A 14,661-nucleotide genomic window follows, 5' to 3' on the forward strand; every position below is an offset into this window, starting at 1 on the left:
TCCCTGCCTTCCATGTTCTGTGAAGAGGGATTTTTCCTCTTTTACAAGTAGAACTACATATACAGGGGATTAGACAAAGGGGGAATCAGTCTTGGGTTTAGCAATAGTTTTAAGGTCCTTGTCTCTGGTTCTGTGTGCAGACTGGGAGACTGGTGGTCGTCTTTGCTAGTGGGATCAAAATGCTAGAGCTCAGGTCTTCAGTGCATAGAGCTTCATCTGGAACGCTGAGAGTCATTGTTTCAAATACTTTGTATTCAAAGTGGTATACCTCTATCTCTGCTTGTACGGGGGAGAAGTGGAATGCTTTTACTTGAAAATACCTCCATTCTGTTCCTTGCCCCACCCAATCAATATGTGCTCCTGCCTATGGCTATACTGTCTTGTGGGAAGCAGAAAAATAGCTAGAAGAAAACAAATTGATTTCTTACCCCTCTTCCTAGGATGATGCCAACAAAAATGGTGGTAAATGGATTATCCGTCTGCGAAAGGGCTTAGCGTCACGATGCTGGGAGAATCTCATTCTGGCAATGCTGGGAGAACAGTTTATGGTGGGGGAAGAAATCTGTGGGGCAGTCGTCTCTGTCCGATTCCAGGTAAGCACTTGTGAGAACTGTCATGTACTTCCATTTGGCAGGGCTACAAAAAGTACCATCTGTTTACCCCTCACATGCTGTTCTGTAGGAGGATATTATCTCGATATGGAACAAGACAGCCAGCGACCAGGCCACAACAGCCCGGATACGTGATACGTTACGAAGAGTGCTCAACCTACCTCCCAACACCATCATGGAATATAAAACACACACCGATAGCATCAAGTACGTGTGGTGGCAGGGGGAGGGCCTGCTGCTGGTTGCATGCGTGCTTGAGCAATTTGATGCAGATAGCAAGAATTGAAAGAAGCGCTCATGTGCGTTAGGGCTATTCACTGCAAACAGTAGTACAAACAGCAGCGTTTGTTGCCAGTGTGCTTTGAAGGCCAGATACCTGTGTCATTACCGTGCTGCTGTTAGGGACATTTGGTTCTAATAGTAAAACCTTAGTTTTTTGAAGTGTATAGTCCAGGGCCTTTTTTTAGCAATCCACCCAGCCTGTCACCTGGGAGATGAGCAGCCCTGTGTGGGACTGTGGCTTGATGTATTCAAAGACAAGATTGCAGTGGGGGGGGCTGAGATCATTTGAATAAATAGAGATTCTGGGGAATAAAGTGCGGAAGCTAACAGGGATTTATAGTGCCATTAGACTTATAAATGGTCTTGGGAAAGTGCTGTGTGAATTTACAGTGCTGTCCAAATGATTTCTAATCATAATAAATGTCATATATTAAGTCTTCCAGGCCCTGGTGACAGAGGCTCTTTAACAAGACTAGAAGATCACGGTACACAGAGAGGACAGCTGTATTTTTAAATAAACCTACTGTAGCTTACCATACCAGGCCATTCAAGGTGACTTTTATTTCCCACAAAGTGAAGAAAAATGGCATATATAGATATTAGTTAGAGGTGAATAATGTAATTTTTTTCTTCTTAAGCATGTTATAAACAAACACACTGATTAGGTCATTTTGGTTAAATTAACACTTGAAAAAGTATACTCGGAAAAAGAAGTGAAACAAATTAATAAGACGTTGATAGAGCAGTAAGCTTTCTAATCTAGCCCGTAATCAGGGTGCAAGTACCTTTCATGACTTCCTTTCGTTGTTATAGCTTGTCCTTTCCACATAATCACCCTGTCATCAGTGTGCTATCAAACAGTTTGGTGAGATCAATCCTGTTTTTAGCAGACAGCTATCTTCCAGTTGCGGCCAATTTTGAGTGTGGGTCACTAGCAATAATAAGTCTCATTTAAACTGCCTGTAGGCATCTGCTGTTCCATGTGGCCCTTTCTCCTGTGTGTGTGGGAAAGAGAAGGGAAGGAGAAATCATTATTATTAAACTGAATCTTTTCCAGGCAGCTTTGGTTTCTGAAGGTTCCCACTTCTGTTCTTGCAATCTCATATTCGTAATTTTACCAGTAACATTTCTCATGTGCTTTTTGTCAGGAGAGGGCACTGTCGACTCGCTGTCCACGGTATGGTATAACGAAGTGCTCATGTGGACATGTAACAGGATATTTTACTCCCGTTCAGCAGTAGCAGACTGTGGTGATGTGGCTTTGTGGTGGGAAGAGGGAGGTGTTTGACTTCTCTCAATCTCTGTAGCGAAAGCTGTGTACTGTGCCAACTGTCCTAAGCTGTGGTGGTGGTTCGTGTAGCAAGTTTAGAATGGAAATGATGTGGCCTTTCCCTTACAAGCTATCGCTACCAGTGCTTCCTAGCACAGAGAATGCTGCTATAGCAGTGTTTGTAACTGTTCTTGCTCTGGCAGGTGTTGGTCCTTGAGTGATGGTGCATCCAATATTGTGGTCTTATTTTCCTACAACAGTGTAGCATGCATGCCATGCTTGCTGCCCTCTCTTCCTGCATAGCATCAAAGTTTCATTTTGTGCTGCTGACCTATGGTGCAAAATGAGCTTGTCAAAGAATAACAGGTGTTTGAGGAATCAAGTTTAGTAGCTCAGATTACAGCTGGGAGCAATTCTTAAATAGGGATGGACTGGCTTGTCTCCCACTCATTCTTCTGCGGGTGGGAGGGATAGTCAGGGGTTGGTTTGATGGTGTCCTAGTGAGGTAGATCTAAGCAAATAACCTTCTGCTGTGTAGGGGATCATGAGAGCTCTTTTTTTCTATTGCCTCGCTTGAGCTCCAGCAGTCTTGATTGCAGTGCTGTCCAACATGTCCTTCTAATGGCACTGGTGTAAATTCAGAGCGGAACTGCTTGTCAGTGGAGTTTCTGTGTAGTGATGCATGGACCAACTTCTTGTGCCTTTCTCGCCTGGTGCCCGTGGGTACCAAGCAGCAGCACCTGCAGAGAGGTGACGGTGCCTCCTTCGCTGACAAAGAGCAGGACAGCCCCAGCTTTCAGTCTGACTCTGCTTGGCTAAGCTTCATATCATTAAGGTTCTCTCACTAATGAAGAATCTCTTGTGTAACTAGTTCTATCCTCCATAAAGTCAGGCTCCTTTTCCTCACCCATCTATCAAGCCCTGTTGAAATACTGTCCGTCATGAATAAACTCCACTTATGCTGTGCATGTACCATGTGATTTATGACTCGGGAGGGCTTTCTAGCCAGCACTCTATATTCACACTCTGGCTGTGTTTTATGAAAGGCTCTAATGGAAGAGCCGTGCTGTAGGCTTTGTCAGGGCTGCCTTTCTAGGGGGGCTCGCGGCATTTTTCATTTGTATGGGCTGCATCTCTCCACTAGAGCTCTGCTCGTGTGCCGGGTTTGATTGGCATTGATTGTGCTTCAGGGAAGGGAGCATGCTTAGCAAGAAAAGAACAGGCGTTTCTCAAAACCTTGACTTTTAGGTAGTGAATTGACCTGGATTAGCTTTTGACACACTGTAAATGAACGCTTCTGTAGAAATTGCTAGCATGCCCCTCAGTGTGGAACCTAAACCCTGTGTTTTAGATTTTATGTATTCCTTTTGTGATGAAGCATTTCATATTAACTCATTTTTAGACACCATTTTTCATGAGTTGTCAGTGAGGCTGCAGCCCCCTTTGTTTCAGAAAGTGCTGGTACTGCCAAGCTGCATTTGAAAAGTATCTGTTGCTTCACAGCTATTCCAAGGAGCTATTCTGCATTCTGTCCTTTCTGCTGTCAGTGGTGGGGCTGGTGCATTTAGCTAGATAAGCAGATCTTTCATTGCAATTTTCCTGTGTTTGTCCTTTCTCTTGCTCGTGATATTGACGAGCTGCCTAAATCCCAGCAAGTGGAAGGGTCAGCCTAATCTGTATTAATTTCCAATCTTGCTAGAAGAGCTAGAACAATCTGTTGGACTCTGCTTATTTGCAGGAGATTTATAGTACCTTAGAAGTTACAGTGCTGAGTACCTGAAAAGAAAGTATATGACACTTTGTGGGCTACCTTGTTTCAGTACCTGGAGAGAAACCACTTCTCTTTGTTCCCTCGGAGGTGATCTGAGAGAGGAACACTCGGATGTAGTGAACCACTTAACAATGCTGATGAACAGAACCTGTTAACCTTGGAGGTGACATGGTCCAGCAGTGACAGTGGCACTCCCTGTGGCTTGGAATTAAGAAAACAAACAAACAAATGACCTCTTACCTTTGCTGCCTTAGAAAGTGCTCTTTCTTTGAGAGCAGAATATTGGTGACCGCAGCCTGGTCATGTCTCAGTGAAGTCACGGAAAATGTTCAGGTATCTGTAGTGAGTGAACTGCAGTTGGGAGAAGGATGGAGGGGAAGTGATCACTGTAAAGTTTGATTTTTGAGTATTGCAGTGTGGAGTGCTTGGCTGTCTTGCATACACCTTTGCCCTGCCTGGGTCTATCAGCCTTTCTCTTCCACACTGATAACTGTGTGGGCAGTGACCATCTCCTGTGTTGAGAGCTCTCACCTGCAATACCATCCAGGAATCCCAGGCAAATTCCATGACGTTGTTTCATATGCCAGGAGAGACCCGACCTGTGACCATACTGCAGGCTGCCACTGAGTGGGCTGCTCTGGAAATATTTGGGTTGCTGGGTGACTTTATGGATCGTCCTGTCAGCTCTAAAGCAAGGCTGCTTTTTCTGAAAACAAAGCTTCAGTTATTTGTAAGTGCCTACTGCAGTGAGAGCTGAGCAGGGTATAAAACTATCCTTTCCTTTCAAAGTCACCACTGATAACTAATGGGACGACTCAAGTAAATTAGAAGAATAGTTGATCTTAATAGGGCTGGCACTGGGTTCATTTCACTGCAGGCACTTGGAGGAAATGGCCTCAGACTATATTTTAGCTCAGAAGCAAGCAGATATCCTATGGAGGGAATAAGGGTATGTACTGTAAGAAGACTGCAGGGGCAAGGTTCTCAGGACAAAAAAATGAGAAATGAGGAAGAAAAATCCCGATGGAAGTGGCAGATCAGTGTGACACAGTAAGTTGGTGGTGGGGTGCTTGTGCGAAGTCCCCCTTGTTGTTACATCAGAGTTCAGCTAATTCTGTAACTCTGTTGCATTTTTATAGCACTGGTTTCCATTTGCTTGCTGATTTCCAAGACCTTAGGAGAACTCAGTGCTACTGTCCTAGTTGTGTCATCTTTTTCTTTAACTGTATCTTAAATGGTGTGGGCAGAGTTAACCTTGTCTAAAGTTAGACGGTTTGCAAATAGGACCCATACACACTGTCTGATGCCTGTCTCAGTGGAAGGCAGGTTCCCTTCGGTTTTGCCAGCTCTAGAGAGAGCTGTGTTGTTTCACCCTCATTCCTTCAAGTCTGAGAGCAGGAATAAGAGAGGAGAGTGATGAGGTTCCAGATCTGATAGCTGTCCTCTTCTCCTGAGTCTCTGCCATACTGGCTTAATTCATCTGTTCTCCAATTCCAGTAATATTTCCAGGTGCTGTAAGTCTAAGAGTGCTTCTGTAGACCTGGGCTTTGAAATGATGGATTCATTGGTTTGTTCTCTGTCACTTTAGTATGCTTTATTCAGAAGTATACATGACTTTGTAAAAGGCTTCCTTATCTTGGTGGCCTGTCTCTTACCAAAGAAGTGACTATAACCTATTTATTTCATGTTTCTTTTCAAGGAGGTCAGTTCAGATGTGTTCATTTCAAAGTCATGATGGCTTCCCTATTTGCCTTTGCTACAGATACTGCCAGATATGTGAGAGACTTACTTCAGACTAGAAGAATATCCTAGATTTTTTTTTTTAAACCTGTTAGTTTTCAGGCCTGTCACAAAGTTCTTGACTGGCTTTGAACAAATCTGAAACACTCTGATAGAACATGGGGAGCACCCAGGAAGAGGCTGTGCTGCTCTGGCCACCATACCGGCAGAGTGTGGTGTGTACTGGGGGGTTGCACACAGGCTGGTGGAAGGGACAGACCTTGGTGACTGTTATGGGGGTAGCATGCACTATGAGCTCTGTCTCCTTTTTTAGCTGAGGAAGGAGACGGTAAGGAGGCAGGGCTGTACAAGGAAATACTGAAGGGGAACTGGTAGGCCTTGAAGATTGAGGGTGGTTGCAGAAAACAGCTAGTACTGCTTGCACAATGGTGATTTGGAAAGTCCCTTGAAGCAGCTGTGGCTGCTCTTCCTCTTTTTGCTGGAGTCTCCGACAGTGGCTCCTTTTTGCATTTTATTTTTTTTTTTTTCCCCCAACTTGCATGATGGGTGTAAAGGGAGCCCTGACTGGGTCCTGATGCTGGGCAGTGGGGGAGAAGGTAGGAAGTTTCAACAGTTGTGGGTCAGGAATGAGTGTGGAAGAACAGCTCTGCTTGGCTTTATTCAGCCTGCTAATGTTTCCATTTCCCATCTGTTCAATGGAAATAACCTAAGTGTTGGGGATCAATTCACTGAGTATCTGATCGCTGCGCAGACAGTATAGCAATAAGGTACTAAAAATGTCTATACATAAAAATAACCTCTTAGACTCTCTGGCACTGTGCCTTTGGCACGTCACAGGCCGTAAAGATTCTGCCAGACAAAAATTAACTGGCAGCCCTGTTCGGTACGAAATGGAGAGCAGTTTGCTCTGCTAGCGTAGTTTAGGTACATTAGGGCAGACACATCCTGGTGGATTTTTTCAGTCAAGTCAGCAGATAGTTGGAGTAATTAGTACTATAATATATTTGAGGGTCTTGGCTTAAAAATTCTTGGCTGGAAATGCTTTTTCTCTGTGTCTGTGAGAAGGACTTGGCAGCTGAAGGACTGTGTGCATGATGTTATTGGGATGTTGGAACAGGGAACTCCTTGGTTTGAAAGGGGTAATAAATTATCAATTATGTTGACAAATAATCTGCCCTTGTGTCCCTTCTGCAGAGAACAGAAGTTAGGAGTTTGGGGAGAGTTGTCGGGGAGGAAAGAGAGAAGATGTGATTATGGGTGATGGAAATGTGCTAGAAGGACAAGATGTGGGAGGTTGGAGGGAAGGCATGAGGGCAGAGACTTTTTGACAAGTCCAGAGATGTACATAGCTTTCCAATCTATAATCAGAAGCTAAGAGGGCTTCAGATCCAGAGTTTCTCTTCCCGCTAACTTCCTTCTGGAGGGAGGCAGTTGTACCCACAGTGTCTAGTACCATGCATGGACTGGGTGACATGAGCAGTTTTCCTTTCTCTGGAAGATTTCTTGGTCTTATGGCCTTGAAGGACGCTGTATCTGGGGAGACCTGGGGGGGAAAGTTTCCATTTAGGGGCTTCTGTGCTGCTGCCTTGCTTAGAATGAGCCACTTGTAGGTTTTTCTCATCCAAGCAGCATACTGCTGTATGTCAACCTGAACTGCAGATTTGACCTGCTGTACTAATGCATCATGGCTGTGTCCTGCGTGCTGTCCTGTGGCATCTACAGCACCATTTGCTGTCTTTCTCCCTCACATTTCCTTTGGCTTCAGGGGTTCATGTCTGAGGGTCAGCTAGAGATGCCACGTAGCTTTGGGACTCCCATGGGTGACTGTTACTTCCTTGTCTGTCCTTGTCAAGATCAGGAGGATTTTGAGCTACCATGGATGGAGGGAGACTGAGGAGAAAACCTAGCCTGCCATAGATGAGGTCTGTCGTAGACCAGCTGATCACCTTGGTAGTTCACGTGGGCCTGTGCCTTGGGGGGCTATGGAGATTTAGTTGCTTCTTGGGAGTTTTGCAGAGCAGTTTTGAACTGGGAAGACCTGGAGTGTTTTGCCACTCACTAGGCTTGTAACAGTGGTGCTAAAGTCAGTGATCTTTAGGATTTCGCCCTCAGCGCTTTCAAAAGATGGATTTGCTGTCCTGTGGTCTGGGAAGACACAGTCACAAATTCCAAGCTGTACACCACAGTGACAAGCTTCTTGCTTGTGCTCGTTTTGAGTTCCCAGCAAGACTGCCTGTTTTTGGTTACAGTCCTGCAGAATGCACGTGACAGGCACTCTGCCAGTGTACTCTCTGTTTATTTGGGCTATGACTTTGCTGGGAAAGAGCATGTGACACCTGAGCTGCTTTTGCAAATGCTGCCTGGGAGCTTGACTTTGTGAGGCTCAGGTAAGAGCCAGGCTGGTGGTCTGGTTTTGGCACAGATGCTGACTAATACAAGATTTCCATTTCTGGACTCTTCTGTTGTGTTGCAGTGGCCTGATGAGGCAATGCAGAAAACAAGATGTGAGGTAGCTGCTAAGTAGCAGCAACAAAATTTGCAGGGTGGTCTGGGTTTGTGACTGACCTGGGTTCCCTTTAAGGTCCCTCCAGCTCCATGGGACTCTCTGGGTTCAGTAAATGACTTGGCATGTGCTGTAGGCACCAGCACTGTTTTGCTGGGCATGGAGAACTGTGAGGTTCTTTGATGTCTCTGATCCCAGAAGATAATAGTCATACTCACATTAACTTCAGCATCTCTTCCCTGAGAGGGCTTTCAGTATGCTGCCTTCGTAAAACAGACAGCAATTTTTCAGTCTGCTAGCTTCGTCCGTCAGTAACATTCTCTCCCGGGGAATGCAGCATTAGGCCTGTCCCTCTAACTTATCTGAAAACATTTTCATTTCAAATAGCTGTAATGTTTTTACTGGGTCGTCATTAACAATGCAGGTTTACAATAGGAAATGAGACTTTCTAATAACAATTGGATTCTGCTGCCTGATCGAAGAATTTTGTAATGACTAAGCTGTGTGGCATTAAAAGAAGCCCATTTTGGGGGGATTACTACATACGCGGATACGTGGTGAAGCATGAGGTCAGTAGCTGGCTGAGTTTAACCAGCCAAGGAACGTGACAATCCTCCAGAAAGACGTAACATCGGCTATTTTATCAGCAATAGGGAATGGATATTCCATTTGTAACTGGGAAGGTCATACCTGTCTCTGGGTATTAATGTAGCTATATCACCAGCAGCCAGTGGGAACGCTTCATGTCTGTGCAGAACGTTAAAGCTGCCTCGCGCTGTCAGATGTTTGGCTGGGTTTTAAGGATGCTTCTATCCGCTAGGGCTATCGGAGAATATTGCCTTGCTCTCTGAAGACAAGTGCCTTTCAAACGCCATTGAATGTTTCTGCTCTCGTTAAAAAGTTAAGAAGCCTTTGATCTGAAGTGCTGTTTTTTTGTTGTTTCTTTTTTTTTTTTTTTTTTTTCCCTCTGGCTTTCCAGGGCCCGGGAGGAGTTTCATGGCCTGGTGAACAGCAGTGGCCGCTGATCGAAGGCTCCCCCTCCCTCTGTCACACCCAGGGTAGGGCCTCATCTTTCTTCCTATGTGACTTCATGGCATACCTCTCAGCTTCCAACCTTCTTCCTGTGGGCTGGCGTGTTCTTTTGCCTTATGGACCTGGTAGTGGAACCCATTCATCTATTGGCTCTTTCCCAAAGGTCAAAATGATTTTTTAAATTTTTTTTTTTGACCGCACACACCAACATTCACAGTGGTCTCTTCACACATGTTCTGTTGTGATGCTGTGTGCTATTTTGCTAATGTGTCCTTCCTCTGTGCAAGGCACTTGTATCTCAGACCTGGTCCCAGGAGGCTGAGAGGTATGTCTTCAGCTTGGGTCTGTTGACTAGGGTTGACTGTAAGCAGGTATGGAGTGGTAAATGAATGCTAAGCACATCCATGTGATGGACGCCGAGAGAGGCACCTGGAGCTTGGCGCATGTGCCTTTGCTCTTGACAGTGGGGTGGAGCAGAATAAATTAGTCTGTCAATAATGGCTTGTTCAGGAAGGACACACAGTAGCTACTGTATTTAGAAATAATAACACTGTGGCTAATGAGATGAAACCACCTGCTACTTCTGGTAGTGGCAACTGACCATGTGCAGAGAAAACAGCCAAGGTGAGCCTCGGGGCTGTTGTGGGCCTCGCAGCTCAGATTGTTCTTCCCCTCCAGTACCCACTTCCCTGATGGCAGGCCCTTTCCTTAAAAAGGGCTAGTAGGTGACCTGGCGATGAGAGTTGCGTTTGGTTGTAGCCAAGTGGGATTGCTGCATTGCCGAGTGCCAGAGCAGAGGAACCCGCTGTTACATTGCCCGGTTCCCACCCCATGGTGGTGGGTAGCTGCTCCGACACAACCAAGCTCTGAGGGGCCACTGGGGATCCCAAAACCTCCCTCCACAGCTTTGGGCAAGCAGTGTTCTCATAGCTTGCTCAGAAGTAATGGGTGAAAGTAATATCTGTCTATCCTCACAGGTTTGGCTTTTTGTGAGGATCAATGGTTACAAAATGTTACATGGGCACCTAGTAGTGTTGTTATTGTTAGATGACATTCAGGTGATCTTCCAGAAGAGGAAACCGGCTCGCTTCATGAAATACCAGTCTCAGAAGGCAGTAAATGTGCCAAGTGTACAGGAAAACAGTGGCATAGTTGATGTAGCTTTCAACTGTATTGGGTTACCTATGCTGAGCAGGGAGAGTAGTGATGAGCAGAGGGCCTGGAGCACCCCAGTAAAGGCAAAAGGAGGGGAAATGTAGAAACCTGTCCGAGAAAGAACTAACCAAAGTGTCCTGTCCTCCTGAGGTAGATGGCACAGGTAAAAGTGCAGTATGGGAGAGAAAGCCAAACCATTGTTACAAATTAACTGGAATCCAGTTAATGAATCCTGAACCATGTTCCCAAATGGCAGCACAGCCTACTTTCCTGACAAGTGCAAAGGTAAACCCTAGTCTTCCGCAGGTGGCCTCCAGCATGGTTTTTGCTGTCATGTCATAGCAGAGTAACTTGTTTAACTCTCTAAAGAGTGTTTTTACTTCTTCCTCCTCCTCCAGCTCTCCAGCCTGCCTCCTGGAGGTATTCCAGGATGCACTGTGCTGTGATGTTACAGCTACTGTGTGGTTCTTAGCAGCACACAATGCTAGCTCGAGGGTTTTAGCAGGATTTTACAGTCCTGCAGAACACCTTGCTTCTGAAGTGGCTGCCTTTACTCTTCAACACAGCTCTGCAAATTTGGTGTGATATGTGCTGGGGCATCCCTAGATGTTTGGTTTCGGCAACTTACTGCACCGTCCCTGTTATGGGAAGAGCTGTTAAACCTATCCTCTCAAAATAATTGTAATCTCATTTATTTCTGTTTGAGTTTTAAAAAAGCATACCACCTTTCTATTAATGTGTAAATATGCTTTGCCTATTGCTGCTGCTCACAGGCTAGCAGTAAACATTCACACAGGTTTCTGTAACCTGCCCTATCTTCCAATTGCTGCTGTGTACCGCAAGACTATACAAATGAAGGTTGTGGACCAGCAGTCCTTTTTTTGTCAGTAGCCCCTGCGACTCATGCGGGTGTACTCATGTGAGTAAAAGCTGCTGAAGAAACTCTTGTACTTCTATTTAAACTTGAGGGAAATGTCCTTTTCAGATTAGATATGCTTTTAAGGTATGAGGGACCAGAGAGCTAAACTTGTTCACAGCATGATAAAAGGAGCCTAAATATGAGGGACAGGGGCAGGAGGAGGTTGGACTGACGGTGTATTTGTGCTCCAAGCAGAGTCCCTGAGGACAAATATTTGGGAAGGAAGAGATCTTGCAAGTTGTTTAAACACCAGAATCTATCAGGGAGGTTTCCAGAGTCTATCATGTGCTTCGCTCACCCCTTTTCCTTCTTGATGGATGGGGATGAACGAGGATCTCCCTGTGTTCCAAGTGTTCTGGAGCAGCAGGTTGACGTATGTGAAAAGTCTCTAGTTAGAAAGCAGATTTGCTTAGGAGGTTTAATGAGCATTGATTTGAGTGACATACTGGGGTGGCTACACTGGTAGCCACGGTGGGTGGACTTGGGGGGTGCTGTGATCTGAAGGAATGCATGCCTTTAACCTTTTTCTTCCCTCTGTTTTCCAGGGATAATTCAAGCTTTCGAAACACAAAAATCACATTGTGAGAACAAGAGTTGGCACTAAGCTCCTCTCTCCGCGTTGAAAGCACTGAGAGGTCTCCACCAGTGCCCTCCGACCTCTGAAGGGACTCATGGGCCACTCTCTCGCACTCCTCCTTGGAGGAAGGATCCATCTGAAGCCCTCCAGCAGCGGTGACAATAGAGGCTGATTTTGTCATACACAAACTTTTTTTTAGCAGTGGGGCGGGAGGCCAACCTTTCAATTAGCAGCGTGCCCTTGGGGCCGCATCTTGCAGCACTTTCCTCTCTTTCTCTACATGGCATGCAGGATCTCTGGGATTCTGCCGCAACGTCAGAGCCTTTTGCTGAGGGATACCAGTATTATAAATCTCTCTGCAGCTGGGAGGAGCTTCCCAGTTGAGAGTCAGCCCTATGGTTTTCAAATGCCCCCTTTCAGCTCTGCCAATAAATTATTGGGTCTCTTTGTTTCTTTCAGTCTCTCTGTTTTTTTTGGCTCTGTCTAAAAATCCATCGGATGGTATTTCTTTAGGCTGTGGTCAGGCCCCAGGCCTGCCTCTGCCAGCTCCATAAAGCATCTTCCCCTGAGCTGCCCACCTACATGAAGCAGCAAAGCACCCCAGGTGCCAGTGGTGGCCAAACTTCCCTGTATTTCTGGAGTTACATGGGCAAAGGAGTTAGAGATGTAACATCTTGCTTAAAAAATTACTTACTTTGTCTTTGCCCCTTCGTCATACTGCCTGGTTAGCAGTGCCTTGCGCCCAGCCCTGTTTGTTGGGGAGAAGGATGCAAGCTTGCCTTAAACTAGGACAAAGAGGTGTTTGATGTCACTTAGTTGCCTTGATTCTGGCTGTCTCGATGGAGAGCCAGCAGTGCTGCCCTGTGTTGGATCTGAGGGAAAGGGTGAACGAAGGGCTGCGTGTGCTTCTGGGGTGCACTGAGGTTTGCAAGTCTCAGGCCATCTGGGAAACTGGACCACCAGTGGGTGTAGCAGAAGAGAGCGATGGCCCAGGCTTCTGCTTATGGTTGCGTGAGAGCTGTGACCAGAAGAGGGGCTGCGAGTGACCCCCTGTCTGCTGTCCTCTGGGGTGACACTAGACTGATGAGTTGTTGCCTGGAAAGCCAGCATGGCTGCAATTCAGATGCCACTGAAACAATAGGAGCTAATTATTTCTTCTGATTCTGTTTGACTACAACACTAATTGTACTCATTAACAGCTCCAGCCTTTTCCCCTTTTCCTTGAGGAATTGCAAAATTGCTTTTTATTTTTAATAAAGCCTTTGCATCGAGCCCAGGAGGGGAGGCTGCGGCCAGAGATGGGACACATCTCCTGCCCTACGTGCTCTGCGCAGTCCCCCAGGAGAAGGGGCTGCTTGGGCCAATTTGATCATGACTGCAGAACTAGTGGCCCGTGTCTGGCACAATTACCAGCCTTGGGGACCAGGAGACCTTCAGCCTCATGTCTCCAATTGCAAATTCCTCGTGTTATTGAAGTCTAAACTGAAAGCAGCCAGGACTGGCAGAGAAAACGGTTTAAAATACTGTCTTCTGAAGGATTTGATTTCCACGTTGAGGGTGTCAGTCCTAGGCTGTCTCTAGAAACATTCAGCACACTGGCAGCGATGACTTAACTGCTCCCTGTGGTCAGGCAGTTTGTGCCTGCTGGCACCTGCCTGGGCAGGGAGCAGGTTCCCCAGGCTGTGGTGACATCCTTCTCTTGTGTTTCTCGAGACCCCACGGTCCTATTCCTGCTCTTGCCACTTGTCACCAGCTCTCAACCAAATGCTCTTTTCCAGGCGCAGTTTGTTTTCCATGCTGCGATCAGGTACTATGACGGCTGCTACTTAAAATTCCTTTTAAATACAACTCTCCCCTGCTGCTCTGTGGTATTTGTTAGGGGGGATTTAGTTGTAATTACATTTTGGCAATCTAAGCAAAAATAGCCTTGCAAAGGAAGGCTGAAATACTGGCTGCAGGCTCCCTTTATTCACAGCGCATTTAGCTTCTTGCAGATGACATCACTTAGGGCTTTAGTCCTGTTGTTGTGCCCAGCTGCGCGTCGTGTCCACCTCTGCTATTTCATGTACTCGCCCACTTCTTGCCTCCGATGCCCCGCGTCTAAGCTGGTGCTGATGAGTGCAGGCTTGCTATTAAATCTGAAAATGCTGCAGTCCTGCCGTGTTCGCCTTTAAATACACTTTGTGAGTGAGCTGTAGAAGAGCCCTTCCCTGGGAGGCTGTTCCTCTCCTCCCGCTGCCACTGCTGTTGAGATTTGGAGGAACTCAGCGCTGGTTCCTCTTACTCAGCCTTGAAGGGAGCGAACTGGCTGGGGCATGGAATTGGTCCTCTTTAAGGCCACAACTTTTCCTGAGGTCAGAAGAAAAGCAGTGTTCGATCAGTGCCGTGCACCAGTTTTGGTGCCTCCTGTGGCTTGGAGAGGGATGGAACCAGACTGGTTTTTGAGCAGGGCTTTTAGGTTGTGGTCTACTGCATCCCGCTAATAAGAGTGGAAAAAAGATAGCCATGGGGTTGTTTGGGAGGGGAAGGAGCCTCTGTCATGCTCTAGAAAAAGGTTTCAGGTCCTCTTAATTCAGGAAGCAAGTCTGGAGCCATGGGAGCCCCAAATCTACTGTGAGTCATGACCGCTGCTCTCCTCATCCTGAAGGCTTTGTCCCCTCTTAAATTTCCTCAGATCCCTTTATAGTGGCCTTTGGGGAAACTGGGAGGGCTTTGAACCCCTTCGAGCCCTGGAGTCCCACCCCAGGGCTCTGCTTTCCCAAGGGGGTGCTGGGCTGTGGTGGGCTTAGGGGCCCTGGGTG

At 46.5% G+C, this 14,661-nt stretch overlaps 1 protein-coding gene across 1 annotated transcript in view; it reads left to right on the forward strand.

The window, feature by feature from the left end:
- Positions 1-12,314, forward strand: part of EIF4E2 (eukaryotic translation initiation factor 4E family member 2) — a gene marked incomplete at its 5' end in the record, with an annotated part of 18,957 nt that extends 6,643 nt beyond the window's left edge. The window contains 3 exons of the mRNA XM_009700464.1: positions 441-593; positions 682-818; positions 11,829-12,314. Coding sequence (XP_009698766.1) covers positions 441-593; positions 682-818; positions 11,829-11,868 — 330 coding nt within the window. The remainder of the gene's footprint in view (positions 1-440; positions 594-681; positions 819-11,828) is intronic.
- Positions 12,315-14,661: the final 2,347 nt, after the last annotated feature.

The sequence above is a fragment of the Cariama cristata genome, unplaced genomic scaffold (genome assembly GCF_000690535.1).
Source record: "Cariama cristata isolate BGI_N322 unplaced genomic scaffold, ASM69053v1 scaffold21855, whole genome shotgun sequence".
In the NCBI taxonomy this organism is placed as follows: domain Eukaryota; kingdom Metazoa; phylum Chordata; class Aves; order Cariamiformes; family Cariamidae; genus Cariama; species Cariama cristata.